The 24029-nt window shown below is 41.5% G+C and overlaps 1 protein-coding gene across 1 annotated transcript in view; it reads right to left on the minus strand.

Annotated features, from left to right (window-relative positions):
* The window catches only part of AKNAD1 (AKNA domain containing 1), a 52923-nt gene that overhangs the window by 4940 nt on the left and 23954 nt on the right, over nucleotides 1-24029 (minus strand). The window contains exons 7-10 of the mRNA XM_067025512.1: nucleotides 12092-12248; nucleotides 9765-10013; nucleotides 6474-6691; nucleotides 2786-2883 (exon numbers count right to left, since the gene is read on the minus strand). Coding sequence (XP_066881613.1) covers nucleotides 2786-2883; nucleotides 6474-6691; nucleotides 9765-10013; nucleotides 12092-12248 — 722 coding nt within the window. The remainder of the gene's footprint in view (nucleotides 1-2785; nucleotides 2884-6473; nucleotides 6692-9764; nucleotides 10014-12091; nucleotides 12249-24029) is intronic.

The raw sequence follows: 24029 nt of genomic DNA on the forward strand, positions 1-24029 counted from the left end.
AACTGAGAGATGTTTTGATAGGTAACAGTTCTGATAGGAAAGTCTTAAGATTTGCCTAGCGTGTGTAGGTGTTTAGTAAAGGTCCTCTGAATGGATGGATCTGTGAGAATTTCATCCACTGAATTATCAGACGATCTTGCATTTGTAGTTATTTTTCCAGATTAGCCCTGACACATCCACATTCTCTTCTTAGACCCTGCGGTGGCCAAGAGATTGTGTTTTGTCATCCAGGCAATTGGAAAGATGGTTTTCCTCACATCACGTTCGTAAGTCCATATGGGAACCTGAGTCATAGCTTTGCCCTCATCAGTACCACAGAGAGGCTAGCAGTAGAGAGCATGTGTGTCCGGTGCAGGTCTGGGTCTTATTCGGCAGGCTGTGGGCAGTGGAGTTCTCCAGGTTAGTCCAGAGTGTGGGAGCATGGGCCCAGCAGGTGAGCACATCACACTTGGGTGTCCAAGCAACGTCTTAGCTCCAGGAGAGACAAGGCTTGGGGACAAAGCTTCTGCCAATGCTACCTGCCTTGCTGCACTCATGATTACACTCATTTGTAACATTATCTTTCAAAGTGTAAATCACGAATGGAATAAACTCTAGGAAGGATGTTTTCTTTCCCAAATCTCAGTCAATAGTCATTGAATGCCTTCTAATCCAGAAGTCAAGGAAATTACAAATAGAGGAAGGAGGAGCTACACCCTGGGAAGGTTGTACAGGATAAAGGACATGGGTTCAGATAGGCCTGATTTGCAGCCTGGCTCTGCCACTTATTGGCTATATTGGTTGACAGTATGTCCACAAATTATTTAACATGCTTTTCAAAGAACAGAGCCTAATTCCTCTCTCCTTGATTGTGACAACTCACAATTTAGTGACTTGCTTCTAACAACTAGAATAAAGTGGTAATGATGGTGTATAACTTCCAAAATTAGGTCATAATAGACATTGAAACTTCCATCTCAGTCTTCCTCTTGGATCACTTGCCTGGGGGAAGCTGGCCGCCCTGTCCTAATGACACTCAAGCAGCCTTTTGGCCCACATGGTGAGGAACTGAGACCTCCTGCCAGTGGCCATGTGTGTGAACCATCTTGGAAGCAGATTGTCTAGCCCTAGTCAAGCCTTCAGATGATGGCAGTATTGGCCAACATCTTGACTGCAGCTTCATGAGAGACCCTGAACCTGAACCACCCAGCTAAATGGCTCCTAAATTCCTGACCTGCAGAAACTATGAGATAACAAATGTTTGTTATTTTGAGCCATTAAGGTTTGGGATACATCATTACACAGCAATAGATAACATACCAGGCTCTTTGACCCTGGCAAGTCACTTAATTTCTCCAAGCCTCCATTTACTTATCTATAAAATAAAGATAATAATTCCTACCTTACAGGGGTATTATGATAGTCAAGTGATGTATAGTCTATGTCAACCATTCTCAGTTCTTTAATTTCAGAACACTCTTACTTACACTCTTAAAATTGAGAACCCTAAAGAGCTTTTGCTTATTATAGTTTTTATCATATATCATAATATATGAAATTTTTTATACCTGTAGTAAAAATCCACCCTCCCCTTGCATTGGAGAAGAGCTGTCATACAAAATTCAGTCAACTGAATGTGGCTTGGGTGGAGAGGTATTTATAAATTTCAAGTCATTTTTGCTGTGTAGAATCATTCAGATTTTCCTAAGACTGAATGGGCAGTCTCAAAGCTTTTTTTTTTTTTTTTTTTTTAGAATTTTAAACTGAAGCATTTAAAAAAATACTTTGTCATTTAAAAACAGTAATAATCCACTTCATGTTCACAAAATAACATTTTTTATGAAAAATAGCTATTTTTGAAAAAGAATCAGTGAGAAAAATGGCAGTGTTTTACGTTTTGGCAAATTTCTAAAACATCTAGCTTAACAGAAGGCAGCTGGACTTTATAGCTGTATCTCCATTCAGTCTGTTGCAATATTGTTCTTGCACAGAAAAGAGAGGACCTCACGGCCTCCCAGGGACCCTCTGACCACACTTTGAAAATCTCTACTCTGTTCTGGTGTCTGGTATACAGTAAGTGTTCAATCAATTAAACCTACTATTATAATTAGAAAATGTGTCATCTACAGAGAAGAAATAGAACCAAATATGACACAACAGGAAGAATACTGAGTTGAAGGAAAAAGCAAGCCTGGTTAGCTCTCTGGCCCCCAGCTTCCTGCTGTATAAACTGGGTAGATTAGGCTTGGGCGCTGATTTTCTTCTCAGGAGCTGCCTAAGCCAGCAGGCCTCAACTCCACTTCTTCCTCACCCAGGGCAGTCCTGCCAGGGGATGTTTTTCTGATTAAACTATATTTGGAGAAGGGCCCCTATGACTAAAAATCATTGGATTCCATGCACTGGTGCTCTCTGGGTCTGCTCCCCACTCTAACTTTCTTTGCTCCTATGAAATGTGTATGGACAAGTCAGCAGCAACTCTCCCGTGGCGGGTGAGCTCCCCAGGTGAAGATTACGGGTCATGCTGGGGGGCTGCCATGCAGAACTGAGGCCGCCTCGTGACTGAGTCACGAAGTCCTGTGACTCCAGGCAGAGACAGGTGTGGGCCCTTTCACCTGCTTGACCACATCTCATTTGAATCAATTCATTATTAATTCTTTACATTTTGCAGCAACAACAATAATAATAATAATCAACGTGCAACACCCTAGTCTAAGTAAAGCTATTTGACGTGGCACATGGTCTGCTGGCAGTGAGCGGACCCCAAGGAGAGGGATCATGACAACTGGCCCCAGACCCCTCAACTTACCGAGAACTGAGTCTGGGTGCTGTGCCTTGTCTTGAAAGGCAGCAGGAAACCTTTCACGGTTGATTCCTCTGTGGCCTTTTTTCTCCATTTTTTGCTTCCTAAAAAAGGTGCGTAAAATCCCACAAACTTTTCGTATACTGCTAATAGCGATAGTGAGAGGTCTGGTAAAACTGAAATGTGAAATTTCTTATGTCAGAGCCTGGAATGATGGAGGATGCGTGTCATCCTCAACACAGCTATCCCTCTCTGCCTGCCTGTCTGAGAGCTTCCCCGTGAGAAAGTGCACCCAGCACAATTTGGCCTGAAAAGAACATGCATACCAAACATTAAAAGTAAATCTGTTTTGTTTCCCTGAGGATAGTATCTAGTCATGATACACATAAACAATATAGAAATTTGAAGTATGGAATTATAAAATTTGCAGTTTAATTCATTATCTCAAAATCAGCTCTTATCAGGGGAAGAAGCTGTACTACATGTCAGTACCAGATCACGTGGCTTTGGATCCATAAGCGCAAGCTGAGCGATCCAAAAATTCCAGCCAGGTGGATTTTGTCCAGAGTCTACGGGGCTAAAGGCTATGAGAGCATGTGGGGTTAATTTTAGCTGTGCAAGGCCACCAGGGGGCATCAGAAAGACGCCCTATGATTGTCATTTACCGGGACACTTCCTCCGACTTGTCTGTAGCTTCTGTCTCCCTCCTTCACAGAAATTCTAACTCCTCCAAAGGAATTTTAGTTGATAGCAATTCTTAAGAAAGCTCTAGCTCAGACCCTGGAATACTATAATAGCCCCTAGGGAACGTTGCTCATTCTTAGCGTGGAGGGCTCCGTGCCCAAGATGTCCTGGATGTAGCCAGTGAGTCAGGAATGAGACTGATTCCCAGGGATGGAGTTTGAGCCTCAGGCCTTGCTTGCAAATGTGTGCATGTCCCACTGTGCCTGGGCCTGCTGCTGGTGGAGAGAGGCACCGTGCTTGGAGTTTGTGAGGTTGTGGGCTGAGAAGCCAGGCCCTTTCCCACTTCTTGGAAAAATATGCTCTCCTCATGAGTCACATATTTTCTCACACCTCATTTTCTGTCTCCACCCTCCTCCTCTGGGGCATTTGAACATCTGCTCTCCAAAGTGGAAAACTTGGATGGCACTCAAATGAGTTTAGTCCAACACATGACTTTCTTTTTCTGCCTCTTTTAAACTTCTTTGTGCACTAAAATCTTCTTGCCAAAAACAGCTAAGGGCAGTTCTACTTGAGAAGACAGTTTTTCAACAAGACCAAATAGCTGAAGTGTACTCTTAAATCCAAAATTCTGCATCAGACATAAAGGGATAAGCATTTTACAAGTAGTATATATGTTATTTATCTGCATATATATAAATATCCTTCAAACAGTACATACAACAGTAGGCTAAATAAAGAACACATCCCATCTGAGAGAGAGGCTAATCTTCTAAAAGAGTAAAGAGTATATATAGCCCTCTGTTCAATTAATTCCTCAGGGATGATATAGTTTACCAAGATTTCAATTTATAAATCATGCATATCACCACATCACACCCCAGCAGTTGATCTACTGTTAGATCTGATTTTACACTTGGTTGTGTTTTGCCTTCCACCTTGTTCATTATAAAAGAGAAAATGTGGTCTAGAACACTAGTCCGTTGTCTTGTTACTTTAGTGGTTCTGTGAGGTCTAGACTACAAATTTGGAAGAGAAATATTTAGTACCTTGAAAGCTTAATCAAAATGTTTTTTTTTTCGGCCTACTTCCGGGGCGTCCCCTCCTCAGCAACGGTTACCAAGGAAACCTCCCGAAGACCCCACCCCACCCACGAGGACCTCAACTCCTAGGATGCACTCCGACTACCAAGGTTCTAGCTTTGCTTTAGTTTTGTTTTTTGGTTTTTGTTTTTGTGTGTGTTTGTGTGTGTGTGTGGTACGTGGGCCTCTCACTGCTGTGGCCTCTCCCGTTGCGGAGCACAGGCTCCGGACACGCAGGCTCAGTGGCCATGGCTCACGGGCCCAGCCGCTCCGCGGCACGTGGGATCTTCCCGGACCGGGGCACGAACCCACGTCCCCTGCATCGCCAGGCGGACTCGCAACCGCTGCGCCACCAGGGAAGCCCAATCAAAATGTTTTTTAAATGTCAAACTATTTTTATTATACTTACTAAAACCTAAAAAAAATGTCAAAACCTAGGTTTTAATTCAATTAAAAAAATAGTGGATCTGGGATGACTCAGGGATTTGGCATCATTTGTGACCTTTGTATTGAAAGGAGAGTCAAAGCTGATGATGGCTATGTTGGTTTAAAATAATGGTCCACACCAGATGACACACGGATATTTAACCACAAAACCATGCTGTTTCTTTTTTTTAGTGGGCGGAAACTCAGTAGGACCCTTATGACAAGTGCTCATTCCGTGCTGGCATGCTTTCCAACAGAAAACTTCAGTCTTTCAGACCTTGTCATCTGCCTCTATTAGAATCCATAATGTTCAGGTAATAGTGGTGGCTAAACAGCCCCTCCCTCCTTGCCTCTCCACCTTCCCTAAGGTCAATTAGCCAAGCTTTGGCTCCAGTCCACAGTGCCTCTCAAGCTTGGAGGAGGCACCTCTTGCTGACTGATAGAAGCTTCAAATAAATGATTCTGAATCCACGTGGGCTAACAGCTGACCAAAGAGTGTTTCAAAACCATTAAGGATTTCTCCTTAGGATTTCACATCTACAGCTTTTTACCCGATTTACAGCTTGTCACCTCTGGAAGATTTCTTGCTGAGGGATGTGGAGAAGTAAACTCTGGGACACGGGATTAGGCTTATTTCCAGTGGGATTGGGGGGCAGAGGTGGGACCCAACAGGGTAAGTTTTCATTCATTGTGAGGATAGAGTAGTGAGGCTGCAAGCTGGTACATAATGATGTATAATAATCTCCCACGTGGGCAAGGTTCAAAGGGAGCCTAAAGGCCAAACCACCCTCCATACACTGTGGTCATGATTCTTAACCAAGAGGCCTATCAGAATCATCTGGGGGAGATTTAAAAGAAAGCTTCCCGGGCTTCCCTGGTGGCACAGTGGTTAAGAATCCGCCTGCCAATGCAAGAGACACGGGTTCGTGCCCTGGTCTGGGAAGATCCCACATGCTGCAGAGCAACTAAGCCCATGCGCCGCAACTACTGAGCCTGCGCTCTAGAGCCCGCGAACCACAACTACTGAAGCCCACACGCCTACAGCCCATGCTTGGCAACAAGAGAAGCCGCTGCAATGAGAAGCCCACGCACCACAACGAAGAGTAGCCCCCGCTCGCTGCAACTAGAGAAAGCCCACGCGCAGCAACAAAGACCCAACTCAGCCAAAACAAACAAACAAATGAATAAATAAATAAAAATTAAGAAGATTCCCACCAGGGCTTCACCCCGGGGAGGCTGATACAGTAGGTGGGGCTGAGGCATGTGCATTATTTTCAAGTCCCCTGGTAAGGTCGATGCTCTCCGCAGTTGAGAGCCGCTCCTAGAGGGATTTGTCTGTTGGGAGGGAGACCGGGCTGCGTGTCCAGCCCTGAGGTCTGTGATTCTATAACTCGGCCCGTGGCTGCCGGCACCTGTTCAGTTAGTTGATGCCCATCCTCACTGGAGTTACTATCCCAGGACCGGCTCCCACCCACCCTGGGAATTTAGCAGCTGGAAGCCCTCACCATTCAAGGACCCGGTGGCAGAAGGCACAGCTTGCACGGGTCGTCTCCGCACTGTCCTGCCTCCCCGAAGCATTGTTAGGCTTCTCCTGCACCACAAAGCACACACAGATGTGGATGTGACCGAGGAAGTGACTCACCCCTTGGCTGCTCAGGCACAGCCCAGCAAGCCGCGCGGACCGCGCCAAACTCACCATCTCAGGCCTCCTCCACTCTGATTTCTAGCTCAGTGGGGCCTGTGCTGTAACGGCCTGGGGCTTAGAGAAAGAAAGCTTCCACCCTGCCTTGACTTCCTTCCTTCTCCAGACATTTAAAAATCTAGTACAGATGAGAGAATACTCTCCCCACCCTGTTTACTCTTTCCTTTAGTTTCAAATTACACCAAGCTCCAACAGAGGATGAACCAATTTAAGATGATTTTTAAATCCTTCAATCTGACCACTGGTTAGCAGAGTCTAAAAGCCTTTCCAAACCAATGTATTCAACTATGAATTAAAACAAGGTTTAGGGACTATCTAGAGGCCTAAATTATTGTTTATATGTCCCTGTTTAACACACACAAAAAATCACACTATGGAACTGAAAAGGCTGACACCACCCTTACCATGGTTTTACCCCTTATGTAAATAGAAAATAAACGTACTTTTCTCACCATTTATAAACAATAATGAGAAATAAGGATCATTGTACAGACAGCTTTTTCTATATTTTGAATTACTTCCTTAGGAAATGTCTGGGTCGAAGGTTGCCAAAGTGCTTGTGTGATGATACATGTGGCCTAATTGCTTTCCACCAAAGCTGTACGAATTACATAGGCACCATCAACGTTGGCGGCTCGTTTGTCTACAACTTCCTCTGCATCAGGAGTTATCCCTTGAAAATGTTCTTGTTAATTTAAAAAGTAGGGGTGGCTCCTTGTGTTATTAACATTTCCTCTGTTATTAAAGGAGATAAACATTTCCCCATATGTTTATTTATTGGTTGTATTTCCTACTTGTGACTTTTAGTTCTAATCTTTTATCCATTAATTTTTTGTGTTTTCTTATTCATAAAAACAACCATTTGTTGATTGCTCCTTGTGCCAGGTACCTCTCGTATCACCTCCTTTATCCCTTACCACCATCCTGACATGTCGTCCCCATTTTAGTGATGAATAATCTGCGGCTCAGAGAATTTAAGCAGCTCGTCAAGGTCACACCGAGTGAGTGACAGAGCTGGCATTTGAGCCTTTCCCCGAATGCTTGTGTCCTTAACCACAGAGCTACTGCTCCTTCATGCCCTTGTCAGAGCAACTTTGTATGATAAAAATCTCAATTCTGAACAGTGTTTGCTCTTACTACTTTCTAAGTTGTCTGCCTTTCTTAAAAAGATTAACTGTGGTTTCAGTTTTGCAAACATTTGTTGAAATGTTGATATTGTCAGAGAGGTGGTGGAAATGGCCAAGAGACATATGAAAGTGGGTTAATTTCACAAATAGTCAAAGAAATACAAATTAACACAATGAGCTATCAGTTTTCATTTATCACTTTAGCAAAGGTTGGAGAGAAAAAGAAAACAGATACCCTGGTTTGGCTCAGGCTGGAAGGCACCTTCATTCCCAGGCACTGTTGGTGGGCATAACTTTGCTAACGGCCAGTTTATCCAAATTTTCACTGTGTATCTTTTGAACCATTAACTGCAATCCTAGGTTTTTATTCAAAGGAACTAATCAACTATGGCCAAAGGTTTGCATATAAAATGATTTTTACTGAAGAAGTGTTTCTAATATCAAAGAAGTGGAAAAAAATAAATGTCCATCAATAAGGGATTGTTTTAATGAGTCAGGGTACACACATACAATGAAATACAATGCAGTCCTTAAAAACGAAGCTGTAGGTTTATTCAATAACTTTTGAGAGGCCTACAATATAATGTTAAATGTAAAAAGCATATCCTAAAACAATACATGTATGGGGACTGCCCTGGCGGTCTGGTGGTTAAGACTTTGCCTTCTAATGCATGGGGCACGGGTTCAATCCCTGGCTGGGGAGCTAAGATCCCACATGCCTCTCGGCCATAAAACAGAAGCAATATTGTAACAAATTCAGTAAAGGCTTTAAAAATGGTCCACATCAAAAATTCTTTTAAAAAACCCTAATACATGTATGATCCCATTTTTGTAAAAATGTGTATGTGTATCAGAGTAAAAAAAAAAGGCCAGATATACACTAAAATATTAGCAATGGTTTTTCTGTCAGTGAAAGGTTCCTCTGTATACTTTTCTCTATTTTCTGATTTTTTTGCAATAAGCCTGTATCGCTTTTATAATTTAAAAAATAATGAGGTTTTTTTTCTGCTTCATTTTTCCCCTGTGTTTTCTTTGATTACTTCTGGGCCTTCAGGGAGTATCTCTGCACTTCACAGTTAAGGCAGATTTACATTAAGCAGAATGTAGGGGGGTGCCCTCCGCCTGAACTGGGATACCTGGAATCCAGTGTCTCCTGTCATTTGCACTGAGCAAATCTCTTCACCTTTCTAAGCTTCCAATTTTTCTTCTGCAAAAAGTCTACACAAACAGCAAAACTCCAAACCAACAGAATTATTACTGTTTATTGCTTATTATAATTTTGTCATTATTATTTTAGACCTAGGGCTTTTAATCCCAGTATTTCCAATTCCTTTATAATGAAATCATCTCAAAGTGTGGTCCCCAGACCAGCAGCATTGACATCATCTGGGAGCTTGTTAGAAATGCAGAATTGCAGGCTCACCCCAGACCTACCGAATCAAAGTCAGCATTTCAGTAAGATCTGCAGGTGAGTCCACGGCAGGCTGCAGTTGCAGAAGCCCTGATCTAGAACAGGTACCTCAGGCAGGTTTCTCCTGAGTTCTGAAAGAGTGGAGAGGGTTAACAATACAGGCAGCTCTCACCAGCGCTAACACCCAGGGCGCCGGTTAGTATAAGAGCCAAGTGATCTTAATTATGCCAATTTCAGAGTCATGTTCAGCCATACTGGTTGGTTAAAGAGCCAAGGCAATGAACTGAGCGGAGCCAGGACGGGGCTACAGGACATTACTCCGGAAGCCGAAGACAACCTCATGGTCATTTGATCTGGTTAGTCTAGTTTTTTTAAAAAGCCGTTTGAATTTTAGAATCAGTTCTTGAGCTACCTGGGCACCCCACTTTGGGGGATTATTTGGCTTTTGTTTAAGCTGGTGAACAGTCACTGAGAATTTAATTTCAGCACTCCTGGGACAGTGGGACCAAGTGACCACTTGCCCTTTTCCCACCCTCCCTCCCCTGGGCGTCTCTACAGAGAGAGGGCCCCCAAGGAAGCCAGGCTCCCGGAGGTGGAAGTGGTGGTCTAAGTCCACGTCTCCCTTCTCGGACCCTCGGGAGGGGCCCGTCGCTGCCCTCTTTGCTGGGCTGTGGGACCAGCCTGTCAGGTTCCTCGGAAGAGGGGGCCTCCTGTGTCTGTGCTGGGGGGAGGGGGTGGCGCCCCGTCCCCCCTCACCCACACGGCCCCGGTGCCACGCAGGACGGCCAGGGTGCTCCTTGGGTAACTGAGGAGCCGCATAGAGGGACTTGCCATTAGGGCTGCAGTCGCACAGGAGGTGACTCAAAATCAGTTCTGCATTTCCACACCACCCCTAAGGCATCATCACATCCTGCCTGGAGTCCCTTTCCCCAGACTCCTCACCTAGCTACCTCATTCTTATCCCCCAGTACTCAATTCAGATCTCAACTCGACCCTACCCTCCCACTGTGAGTTACTTTTGGTCATATCCCATCACCCAATTGTCACAGTACCTAACACCCAGGTAATGTGCTTACTGTGAGCCAGGCCCTGTTTTAAGTATGTATATTAACTCATTTAAACGTCCTAATAATATCATTAAAATTTCTAAGAAGCTGCCAGGTGAAGCCAGTGCTGCTGGTCTGGGGACCAACTTTGAGATATTTCATTATAAAGGAATTAGAAATAATGGGATTAAAAACCCCTGGGTCTAAAATGATAATGACAAAATTATAGTAGACATAATAGTTCCGTTGGTTCAGACCTTTACAGTTTGCAAAGACTTTTTGCTAAAGAGGAGTTGGAAGCTTAGGCAGATATTATTATCCTCACTTTATACAGGAGGAAACTGAGGCACAGAGAGTTTATATAACTTTCTTAAGGTCACAAAGCTGATTAGTGACAGAGCTTATATTGATATTTGAACCCAGGCAGTCTGGCTTCACAGTCCTAAAGAATGCATTATTACTTGCACCTACATAGCACTTTTAACATTCTGTAATTCCACATTAATTTTATCTGTTCGTTGTATGTGTCCCTCATGGAAATGTAAGCATCTTGAGGGTAGGTGGTTTGTCTACCTTGTTTATATTGTATCCCCAATACCTAGAAAAGTGCCTAGCATTTAGCAAGAAATATTTACTGAATGAATGGATAATACTAGAGGTAGACTCTCTTTTCAGGGCTATTTATCACAAAGTTATAGAGTCCTCATCATCTCACAACAGTTGCTATACACTTGGGACCAGTTAAGAAGAGCAAACCCAGACCTGAGGGGAGTGCTGAGCAGGAGGCCGGGCTGCCTCACTAGGCTCGCTCACACCATGTTAAAGCTAATTTCGGTTCAGGACTAGAGACAGAACCAGCTGCGAACCTTGGGGATCATTTGTTAAATCCGCAGTGGCTCCAAGTTTACTATACTGAGTATTCACTCCATACCAGGCATTCAGTCAGTTGTTCGGGCTACAAAGATGGGTACAAAGGCACAAGGACAAATGAGACATGATGCTATGGGGACACAAAGGCTGGGGTGAAGAATCCTGCCTGGAGTGGGTGGCTATGCATTAAGATTATAGAAATAGGCTAACTCTGAAGATGGGCCTTGAATGAATGGGATTTTGCCAGGCAGGTAAGTGTTTTGAGGAGACAAACATACTTGTTTGGAAGGGCTAACATTTATATAATCTTCAATATCCTGTCCTAAACTCTGACAAAAACCTATTCAAGTTTTGAATAAGAGCCACCAGCTGTGTCTTCAGATACAGTCAATTTAAGGCAATTATCCAGATGATTCCATTTGTCAGAATTTTCATGTATTCTGAAACGTTCTGATAGTTGAGGTTACAAAAAGTACTATAGAAAGACACTGGTAATTGATTTGAATTCCTGGTTTTGCATATGTAGACAATCCAAAAGAATTTAACTTGAGAGAAAGAAAATGTAGAATTGGACTCATGAGAAATGGTTCTTTCACTGAGTGTGTTATTCTTTATGTAGCAGAGATAGTACAAAACTATTAAGAAGAAAAATTATTTCTTCCAGGCATGCAAGATCTACAAAAAATGTTACTATTCATCCAGAAGAAATAGCTCTTTAGCAGTTCATCAGTTTAAGCTGCACTGTTACATCCTAAACCAATAAGATATTTCAAAAACCAATGCTTAAAGTAGCTTCTAATTCTTAAAAGCTGGTTCCACTTTAAATAATATGATTCATAGGCCTTTGGAAAGTTAAATTTTCATGAAATGTTAAGATAGAATTCAGTGATTCCATTAACTAGGATTCTATAAATACCTAAAAACCATTTTTCTTGGCATGATATTAGGCTGTAGACTGCTATATTACCTCATTTGAGGATGGAGAGGATGTGGATGATAAGTCATCCAGGTTGATTTGAGAACTCATGGGAAGAGAGACAGCTGAAGTATATTTGCCTTTATTAATTTTCTCTTTAAAATCTTCAAGTAGCATCTCCAACATGAAGATTTCACCTTCTACTTTTCTAGGTAAATATAAACACACAGGCATCTTATTGAGTATTCAGTCAACATTCTAATTAGTAACAACAGTTCTTGAATATAACATTGATCTACATTTTTAATGCTGTCTATCTTCAGACAGGAAGGATAATGGACACCTGCCCTGACAGGCATCCTGTTTATAGTTTCACTCCAAAGGCCTGGGCTCTAATACTCATTTTTTTCTTCCAGTTTTATTGAGATATAATTGACATACAGCACTGGACAAGTTTAAGGTGTACAACATAATGACGTGACTTACGTACAACACTAAATGATTATCACAACAATTTAGTGAACATCCATCATCTCATATAGATACAATATTAAAGAAATAAGAAAAAATTTTTTCCTTGTGATGAGAACTCTTAGGATTTACTCTCAACAACTTTCATATATAACATACAGTAGTGTTAATTATATTTATCATGTTCTATATTTCTAATTCTCATTTTGTTATTCATTAGCTGGTATCTTTTGGCAAATCACTTAATCTTTTTGTGCCTCCAATGTCTCAACTATAACATGGGATAACAATACTTTGCTTATCTGGATCTGATTATTTTGAGGTCCCTTACAGTTCTAAGAGCTATGATTCTAGGAAAATAGTGACTTATATCAACTGAAAAAGAATGATATGAAAAATCTGAACAACTTAATTAACAAGCTTGATCCATAGGTATATGTACATATAGGTATATGTGCATATATGTACATGTATATATTAATATATATTTTGCCCCCAAAGAATTAATCTTCCTCAAATTCATTAAATTTACAAAAATTTATCTCATATTACTCCACAAAGAAAAATCTCAACAAATTCCAAAATATTAAAAATTATACCAGTTCTTTCCCACTAAGATCAAGAACAAGGCAAAAATATTCCTTCTCACCACTCCCATTCAACATTGTATTTGAAGTCCTAGCTAAAGCAACAAGACAAGAAAAGGAAAGAGAAGGTATACACATTGGAAAAGAAGAAATAAAATTGTCTTTGTCCACAGATGACATGATCATCTGTGTAGAAAATTAGAATCAACAAAAAAACTTCTGGAACTAATAAGCAATTATAGTGAGGTTTCAGGGTACAGATTAATATATGAAAGTCAATCATTTTCCTATATTCTTTTAATGAACAAGTGGAATTTGAAGTTAAAAACATAATACCAGGGCTTCCCTGGTGGTGCAGTGGTTGAGAGTCCGCCTGCTGATGCAGGGGACACAGGTTCGTGCCCCGGTCTGGGAAGATCCCACATGCCCCGGAGCAGCTGGGCCCGTGAGCCATGGCCACTGAGGCTATGCGTCCGGAGCCTGTGCTCCGCAACGGAAGAGGCCACAACAGTGAGAGGCCAGTGTACCTCAAAAAAAAAAGAAAAAAATAGTACCATTTACATTAAGATCCAAAAAAATTAAACACTTAGGTATAAACCTAAAAAAATATGCACAAGATCTATAGGAAGAAAATTACAAAACTCTGATGAGTGAAATCAAAGGACTAAATAAATGGAGAGATAGTCCATGTTCATGGATAGGAAGACACAATATTATCAAAATATCTGTTCTTCCCGACTTGATCTATAGATCCAGTGCAATCCTAGTAAAAATCCCAGCAACTTTTTTTGTGGCTATTGACAAACTAACTCTAAAGTTTATATGGGGACTTCTCTGGTGGTCCAGTGGTAAAGAATCTACCTTCTAATGCAGGGGTCTTGGGTTCAATCCCTGATCAGGGAACTAAGAACCCACATGACATGGGACAACTAAGCCCGCCACAACTACTTATCCCACGTGCCTCAACTAGAGAGCCCACATGCCACAAATAGAGAGAGAAAACCCACACGCCTCAACTAGAGAGAAGCCTGTGCCACAATGAAAGATCCCACATGCCACAACTAAGACCCAATGCAGCCAAATAAATAAAATAAATATTTTTTTTTTTTTTTTTTTTTTTTTTTTTTAACATCTTTATTGTAGTATAATTGTTTTACAATAGTGTGTTAGTTTTCCCTCTACAACAAACTAAATCAGTTATACATACACACATGCTCCCACATCTCCTCCCTCTTGCATCACCCTCTCTCCCACCCTCCCTATCCCACCCCCCCAGGCGGTCACACAGCACAGAGGTGATCTCCCTGTGCTATGCAGCAGCTTCCCACCAGCTATCTAATTTACAATTGATAGTGTATATATGTCCCTGCCACTCCCCCACTTCGTCACAGCCCACCCCTCCCCCTCCCCATATCCTCAAGTCCATGCTCGAGTAAGTCTGTGTTTTATTCCCGTCCTACCACTAACCTCTTCATGACATTTTTTTCCCTTAGAGTCCATATATATGTGTTAGCATACGGTATTTGTTTTTCTCCTTCTGACTTACTTCACTCTGTATGACAGACTCCAGGTCCATCCACCTCATTATAAATAACTCAGTTTCATTTCTTTTTATGGCTGAGTAATATTCCATTGTATATATGTGCCACATCTTCTTTATCCATTCATCTGTTGATGGACACTTAGGTTGTTTCCATGTCCTGGCTATTGTAAATAGAGCTGCAATGAACATTTTGGTACATGAGTCTTTCTGAATTATAGTTTTCTCAGGGTATATTCCCAGTAGTGGGATTGCAGGGTCATATGGTAGTTCTATTTGTAGTTTTTTAAGGAACCTCCATACTGTTCTCCATAGCGGCTGTATCAATTTACATTCCCACCAGCAGTGCAAGAGGGTTCCCTTTTCTCCACACCCTCTCCAGCATTTATTGTTTCTAGAGTTTTTGATGATGGCCAATCTGACCGGTGTGAGATGATATCTCATTGTAGTTTTGATTTGCATTTCTCTAATGATTAATGAGGTTGAGCATTCTTTCATGTGTTTGTTAGCAATCTGTATATCTTCTTTGGAGAAATGTCTATTTAGTTCTTCTGCCCATTTTTGGATTGGGTTGTTTGTTTTTTTGTTATTGAGCTGCATGAGTTGCTTATAAATTTTGGAAATTAATCCTTTGTCAGTTGCTTCATTTGCAAATATTTTCTCCCATTCTGAGGGTTGTCTTTTGGTCTTGTTTATGGTATCCTTTGCTGTGCAAAAGCTTTTAAGTTTCATTAGGTCCCATTTGTTTATTTGTGTTTTTATTTCCATTTCTCTAGGAGATGGGTCAAAAAGGATCTTGCTGTGATTTATGTCGTATAGTGTTCTGCCTATGTTTTCCTCTAAGAGTTTGATAGTGTTTGGCCTTACATTTAGGTCTTTAACCCATTTTGAGTTTATTTTTGTGTGTGGTGTTAGGGAGTGTTCTAATTTCATACTTTTACATGTAGCTGTCCAGTTTTCCCAGCACCACTTATTGAAGAGGCTGTCTTTTCTCCACTGTATATCCTTCCCTCCTTTATCAAAGATAAGGTGACCATATGTGTGTGGGTTTATCTCTGGGCTCTCTATCCTGTTCCATTGATCTATATTTCTGTTTTTGTGCCAGTACCATACAGTCTTGATTACTGTAGCCTTGTAGTAGAGTCTGAAGTCAGGGAGCCTAATTCCTCCAGCTCCATTTCTCGTTCTCAAGATTGCTTTGGCTATTCGGGGTCTTTTGTGTTTCCATACAAATTGTGAAATTTTTTGTTCTAGTTCTGTAAAAAATGCCAGTGGTAATTTGATAGGGATTGCATTGAATCGGTAGATTGCTTTGGGTAGTATAGTCATTTTCACAATGTTGATTCTTCCAATCCAAGAACATGGTATATTTCTCCACCTATTTGTATCATCTTTAATTTCTTTCATCAGTGTCTTATAGTTTTCTGCATACAAGTCTTTTGTCTCCTTAGGTAGGTTTATTCCTAGATATTTTATTCTTTTTGTTGCAATGGTAAATGGGAGCGTTTTCTTAATTTCACTCTCAGATTTTTCATCATTAGTGTATAAGAATGCCAGAGATTTCTGTGCATTAATTTTGTATCCTGCAACTTTACTAAATTCATTGATTAGCTCTAGTAGTTTTCTGGTAGCATCCTTAGGATTCTCTATGTATAGTATCATGTCATCTGCAAACAGTGACAGCTTTACTTCTTCTTTTCCTATTTGGATTCCTTTTTAAAATAAATATTTTTAAAAATAAAGTTTATATGGCGAGACCAAAGACCCAGAATAGCCAACATGATATTGAAAGATAAGAACAAAGTTGGAGGACTCAACTTCAAGACTTACTAGAAAGCTACAGTAATCAAGACACTGTGGTATTGATGAAAGACTAGACAAATAGATCAATGGAGCAGAATAGACAGCCTACAAATAGACCTACATAAAATTAGTCAACTGATATTTGACAAAAGAGTAAAAGTGATACAATGGAACAAAGATAATCTTTTCAACAAATGGTGCTGGAACAACTGGACATCCATGTGCAAAAAAAAAATGAATCTAGACACAGACCTTACACTCTTCACAAAAATCAGCTCAGAATGGATCATAGACCGGGAATAGAAGGATCATGTTTATGTATAGAAAGAGCTGGGAAATTTTCCCTTTTCTTTTTATGTTCCAGAAGAGTTATTTAAAGTCTTTGTTGAACTCACCCATAGTCCCACTTGGATTTGGTACCTTTTGGGGGTTTGACTGTTTACAATCTTTTCTATTTTTCTCTGGTTATTAGTCTTTTCAGATTTCCTACCTCTTTTTGAGTAGAGTTTAATAATTTATATTTTCCTAGAGATTTTTCCATTTCATCTAGATTTTAAACTGTGTTGATATGAAGTTGTCCAATCCCATTTGATCTAAAATTTTTATTCTGACATTTTTCCTTTCTCATTCTTTATGTTATTTATGCTTTTCAGTCAGACTTTCCAGTGGTTTATTTTATAGATATTTTCAAAGAAAATGTTTTATTGATCAAATTATTTTAAATTTCATTTATTTCTCCTTCCTTTTATGAATCTCTTCCTTTTGGGGGTTTATTTTGCTGTTCTTTTTCTGCCTTCCTGGTTTGAATACTTAGTTTATTGGTTTTGAACTTTCCCCCCTAATAAATGCATTTTAAAACTATAAATTTTCTTCAGAGTACTGCTTTAGGTACATTACATTGGTTTTCATGTTATTTTCTCATTTATTATTGACTTGTAGATTATTCCTAACATCCATTTTTATTTCCTATTTAACACAAGAATTATTTAGATGAGTGTTAAAATTTTCTGATTGGATTTTTACTATCTTTTTATTATTAATTTCCAGTGATCAGAGAATGTGAGTGGTATAATTTTTTAATATATTTTTAAGAGAAATTTTAGCTTCTCAGCAAAACTGACAGGAAGATACAGAGATTTCCCATATACCCTCTGCCTCCACACATATATAACCTCCCCCATTATCAACATCCCCACCAGAGTGGTACATTTGTTATAACTAATGAACCTATATTGACACATCATAATCACCCAAAGTCTATAGTTTACATTGGGATTTACTCTTAGTATTGTACATTCTATAGGTTTGAACAAATGTATAATGACATGTATCCACCTTTATGATACCATACAGAGTATTTTCACTGCCCTAAAAATTCTCTGTACTCTACTTATTCAACCGTCTCCCCCCTACCCTAACCCCTAGCAACCACTGATCTTTTTGTTTTTGCCAGTTTTGCCTTTTACAGAATGTCACATAATTGGAATCATGCAACATGTAGCCTTTTCAGATTGGCTTCTTTCTTAGTAATATGCATTTAAGTTTCATCCATGTCTTTTCATGACTTGATAGCTCATTTCTTTTTAGCACAAATAATATTCCATTGTCTGGATAGACCACAGTTTATTAGTGCAGTTCATCTACTGAAAGACACATTGGTTGCTTCCAAGTTTTGATGGTTCTGAATATAGCTGCTTGAAATATTCATGTGCATGTTTTTGGACATAAGTTTTCATCTCCTTTGTGTAAATACCAAGAAGCATGATTGCTGGATCATATGGTAAGCGTATATTTAGTTTTGAAAGAAGCTGCCAAACTATCTTCCAAACTGGCTGTAGCATTTTGCATTCCCACCAGCAATAAAGCTGAGCTCCTATTGCTCTACGTCCTCAACAGCATTTGGTGTTTTTAGCATTCCAGATTTTGGTCATTCTAATAGTGTGTAGTGGTATCTCATTGTTGTTTCAGTTTGCCATGTCCCTGATGATATATGATGTGGAGCATCTTCTCATATGCTTATTTGCCATCTGTATATTTTCTTTTGGTGAGGTGTCTGTTAAGATCTTTAGTACTTTTTTTTTTTTTTTTTTGGTGGTACGTGGGCCTCTCACTGTTGTGGCCTCTCCCGCTGCGGAGCACAGGCTACGGACGCACAGGCTCAGCGGCCATGGCTCATGGGCCCAGCCGCTCCGCGGCACGTGGGATCCTCCCGGACCGGGGCACGAGCCCGTGTCCCCTGCATTGGCAGGCGGACTCTCAACCACTGCGCCATCAGGGAAGCCCAGTACATTTTTTAATTGGGTTTTTTTCTTACTGTTGAGTTGTAAGAGTTCTTTGCATATTTTGGATAACAGTCCTTTATGAGAATTGTCTCATCTTCTCATTCTCTTTACATTGTCTTTTGCAGAGCAGAAGTTTTTAATTTGAATGAAATCTAGTTTATCAATTATTTCTTTCATGGATGGTGCCTCTGATGTTGTATCTCAAAAACCATCACCATAACAAAGGTCATCTAGATATTCTCCTATGTTATGTTCTAGGGGTTTTATGGTTTGGTCCCCCAAAAAGCACCAAATCCAAGTGGGATTATGGGTGAGTTTACCAAAGACCTTAAGTAACTCTTCTGGAACATAAAAAGAAAGGGGAAATTTTCCCAACTGATTCTGTAGATAAACATTAGGATATTTATTAATATATTTCATTAGATTCATAAAGGAGATTAAATAGATTTCTAAACCCCATTTGATTAAACTTTTTCCTAAATTTAAAAATATCTAATTTTAGTAAGCTAGGAATAGATGGAAACTTTCTCGATAAAGCTTATCTACTTGAACCTACAGCAGTCATTATACTTGGAAGAATTCCCAATTACATTAGGAACATGACAAGAATGATTGTTTTCACTAGTATTATTCAATGTTTTTTGGGAAAACCTAGCAAATGAAATAAAGCAATAAAAAGAAATGTGATATAGAAAAGTTGGAGGGAAGAAAAGATATAATGTATAAGTATTTAAGGGGAAAAGTGAAGTTGAGGGGAACTATTATTAGTTTCTGATTGTCATACCTAAAAACTAAGACAGTCAACTGAAAATCAACAAAATAATAAGACCAAGATCGTGTCAGATAGCCCCGTATAAGTTAAACATACAATTTTCTTTATTTCCTGTATATGGATTAGATAAAACATCTATTAATAACACACAGAGGGACTTCCCTGGTGGTCCAGTAGTCAAGAATCTGCCTTCTAATGCAGGGGACGCAGGTTCAATCCCTGGTCTGGGAACTAAGATCCCACATGCTGTGGGGCAACTAAGCCTGCGCACCACAACTACTGAGCCTGCCACGCTCTGGAGCCCGTGCACCACAACTAGAGAGCCCACATGCCACAACTACTGAGCCTGTGCGCTCTAGAGCCCATGCCACAACTAGATAGAAGCCCGCATGCCACTACAAAGAGCCCATGCACCACAGTGAAAGATCCCACATGCCATGAGGAAGATTGCACGTGCTGCAACTAAGACCTGATGCAGCCAAATAAATAAATATTTTTTAAAGGTATGTGTATAATCTTGACTCTTAAAAAAAACACAGAAAAAGTATAAAATAGCTAAGAACAAATTTGACAAAACGTAAAATCTACATGAAGAAAACATGCTGGGGATGTTTTCATGGGAATGGGATGGGAATACTCATTGCAAAGATTTTAATTTTTCCTGAATTGATCTGTAAATTCAACAAAATCCTAAACAAAATTCTAATGGAATTTTATTAAAGAAATTTGGTTCCTAAAACTATATTTCTCAATAAAAGTGACTCTATCAATGAAAAAAAAAGAGAGGCTTCCCTGGTGGCGCAGTGGTTGAGAGTCCACTTGCCAATGCAGAGGACACGGGTTCGTGCCCTGGTCCGGGAAGATCCCACATGCCGCGGAGCGGCTGGGCCCGTGAGCCATGGCCGCTGAGCCTGTGCGTCCAGAGCCTGTGCTCAGCAATGGGAGAGGCCACAGCAGTGGGAGGCCCGCACGCGTACCACAAAAAAAAAAGAAAGAAAGAAAAAAAAAAAGAAATTTGCTGAGCCGATTATAAAGTTTATTAGTAAGAAGAGTGTACAAGAATAGCTAAAGAAAGTTTAAAAAGAAGAAACATTTAAAAATATACACTAGGGGAGACGGCTTAAAGATGGCGGAAGAGTAAGACGCGGAGATCTCCTTCCTCCTCACAGAGACATCAGAAATACATCTACACGTGGAACTTCTCCTATAGAACACCCACCGAACGCTGGCAGAAGACCTCAGACCTCCAAAAAGGCAAGAAACTCCCCACATATCTGGGTAGGGCAAAAGAAAAAAGAATAAACAGGGACAAAAGAATAGGGACGGGACCTACGCCAGTGGGAGGGAGCCGTGAAGGAGGAAAGACTCCCACACACTAGAGGCCCCTTCGCGGGCGGAGACTGCGGGCGCCGGAGGGGGAAGCTCCGGAGCCGCGGAGGAGAGCGCAGCCACAGGGGTGCGGAGGGCAAAGCGGAGAGATTCCCGCAGAGGATCGGTGCCGACCGGCACTCACCAGCCCGAGAGGCTTGTCTGCTCGCCCGCCGGGGCGGGCGGGGCCGGGAGCTGAGGCTCGGGCTTCAGTCGGATCCCAGGGAAAGGTCTGGAGTTGGCAGAGTGAAGACAGCTTGAAGGGGGCTAGTGCGCCACAGCTGGCCGGGAGGGAGTTCGGGAGAAGTCTGGAGCTGCCGAAGAGGCAAGAGACCTTTTCCTCCCTCTTTGCTGCCTGGGCGCGAGGAGAGGGGATTAAGTGCGCCACTTAAAGGAGCCCTAGAAGCGGGCGCGGAGCTGCCGAAGAGACAAGAGACTTTTTCTTGCCTCTTTGCTTCCTCGGGTGTGAGGTGAGGGGATTAAGAGCACCGCGTAGAGGAGCTCCAGAAACGGGCGCGAGCCGCGTCTGTCGGCACGGACAGTAGAGACGGGTGTCGGACGCTAAGGTTGCTGCTGCCACCACCAAGAGGCCTGTGTGTGAGCACAGGTCACTCTCCACACCGGCCCTCCCGGGAGCCCGTGCAGTCCGCCACTGCCGGGGTCCCGGGATCCAGGGACAGCTTCCCCGGGAGAACGCACGGCGAGCCTTGGGCCTGTGCAGCGTCACGTCGGCCTCTGCCGCCGCGGACTCGCCCCGCCCCCGTGCCACTCCCTCCCCCCAGCCTGAGAGAACTGGAGCCCCCGAATCAACTGCTCCTTTAACATCGTCCTGTCTGAGCGAAGGGCAGTCGCCCTCGGACAACCTACACACAGAGGCGGGACCAAGTCCAAAGCTGAACCCCAGGAGCTGTGCGAACAGAGAGGAGAGGGGGAGGTCTCTCCCAGCAGCCTCAGAAGCGGCGGATTAAAGCTCCACAATCAACTTGAAGTGCCCTGCATCTGTTGAAAACCTGAATAGACAACGAATCATCCCAAGTTGAGGAGGTGGACTTTGGGAGCAAGATATACTATTATTTCCCCCTTTTTTTTCTTTTTGTGAGTGTGTATGTGTGTGCTGCTGTGTGAGATTTTGTCTGTATAGCTTTGCTTGCACCATTTGTCCTAGGGTTAGACTGACCCATTTTTCTGTTTTTTTTTTTTTTTTTTTTTTTGTGAGTGTGTATGTGTGTGCTGCTGTGTGAGATTTTGTCTGTATAGCTTTGCTTGCACCATTTGTCCTAGGGTTAGACCGACCCATTTTTCTGGTTTTTTTTGTTTGTTTGTTTGTTTTTTTCTTTTTTTTTAAAGGAAATTTTTCTTCTTAATAATTATTTTTTATTTCAATAACTATACTTTATACTACTCTGTCTTCTCCCTTTCTTTCTTCCTTTCTTCCTTCTTTTCTTCCCTCCTTCCCTCCTTTCTTCCTTCCTTCCCCCCTTCTTTCCTCCCTTCCTCTCTTCCTTCCTCCCTTTCTTCCTCTGCACCTTCCTTCCTTCCTTTCTTGCTTCCTTCCTTCATTTCTTCCTTCCTTTCTTCCTTCCTTCCCTCCCTCCCTCCTTCCTTCCTTTTCTTTCCTCTCTATTTATTCGACCTTTTATTTTGAGCCGTGTGGATTAAAGGTTCTTAGCGCCCCAGCCAGGCACCAGGGCGGTGTCCCTGAGGTGGGAGAACCAACCTCAAGACACTAGTCCACAAGAGACCTCCGAGCTCCACGTAATATCAGACGGCGAAAATCTCCCAGAGACCTCCATCTCAACACCAAGACCCAGCTTCACTCAAGGACCAGCAAAGAACAGTGCTGGACACCCTATGCCCAACAAAGAGCAAGACAGGTCTACAGCCCCATCCATTAGCAGAGAGGCTGCCTAAAATCATAATAAGGTTACCAACATCCCCAAACACACCACCAGACGAGGACCTGCCCACCAGAAAGACAAGATCCAGCCTCATCCACCAGAACAGAGGCACTAGTCCCCCCAACCAGGGAATCTACTCAACCCACTGAACCAACCTTAGCCACTGGGGACAGCCACCAAAAACAACAGGAACTACAAACCTGCAGGGTGCAAAAAGGAGACCTCAAACACAGTAAGATAAGCAAAATGAGAAGACAGAAAAACACACAACAGATGAAGGAGCAAGATAAAAACACACCAGACCTAACAGATGAAGAGGTAATAGCCAATCTACCTGAAAGAGAATTTAGAATAATGATGGTGAAGATGATGCAAAATCTTGGAAATAGAATGGACAATTTGCAAGAAACAGTTAACAGGGACCTAGAAGAAATAAAGAGGAAGCAAGAAACGATGAGCAACACAATAAATGAAATTAAAAATACTCTAGATGGGATCAATAGCAGAATAACTGAGGCAGAAGGACGGATAAGTGACCTGGAAGATAAAATAGTGGAAATAACTACTGCAGAGCAGAAGAAAGAAAAAAGAATGAAAAGAACTGAGGACAGTCTCAGAGACCTCTGGGACAACATTAAACGCACCAACATTCGAATTATAGGGGTCCCAGAAGAAGAAGAGAAAAAGAAAGGGACTGAGAAAATATTTGAAGAGATTATAGTTGAAAACTTCCCTAATATAGGAAAGGAAATAGTCAATCAAGTCCAGGAAGCACAGAGAGTTCCATACAGGATAAACCCAAAGAGAAACACGCCAAGACACATAATAATCAAACTGTCAAAAATTAAATACAAAGAAAACATATTAAAAGCAGCAAGGGAAAAACAACAAATAACACACAAGGGAATCCCCATAAGATTAACATCTGATCTTTCAGCAGAAACTCTACAAGCCAGAAGGGAGTGGCAGGACATATTTAAAGTGATGAAGGAAAACAACCTACAACCAAGATTACTCTACCCAGCAAGGATCTCATTCAGATTTGATGGAGAAATTAAAACCTTTACAGACAAGCAAAAGCTGAGAGAGTTCAGCACCACCAAACCAGCTCTACAACAAATCCTAAAGGAACTTCTCTAGGCAAGAAACACAAGAGAAGGAAAAGACCTACAAGAACAACCCGAAACAATTAAGTAAATGGTAATAGGAACATACATATCGATAATTACCTTAAATGTAAATGGATTAAATGCTCCCACCAAAAGACA

Source organism: Kogia breviceps, chromosome 1, assembly GCF_026419965.1.
Source record: "Kogia breviceps isolate mKogBre1 chromosome 1, mKogBre1 haplotype 1, whole genome shotgun sequence".
In the NCBI taxonomy this organism is placed as follows: domain Eukaryota; kingdom Metazoa; phylum Chordata; class Mammalia; order Artiodactyla; family Physeteridae; genus Kogia; species Kogia breviceps.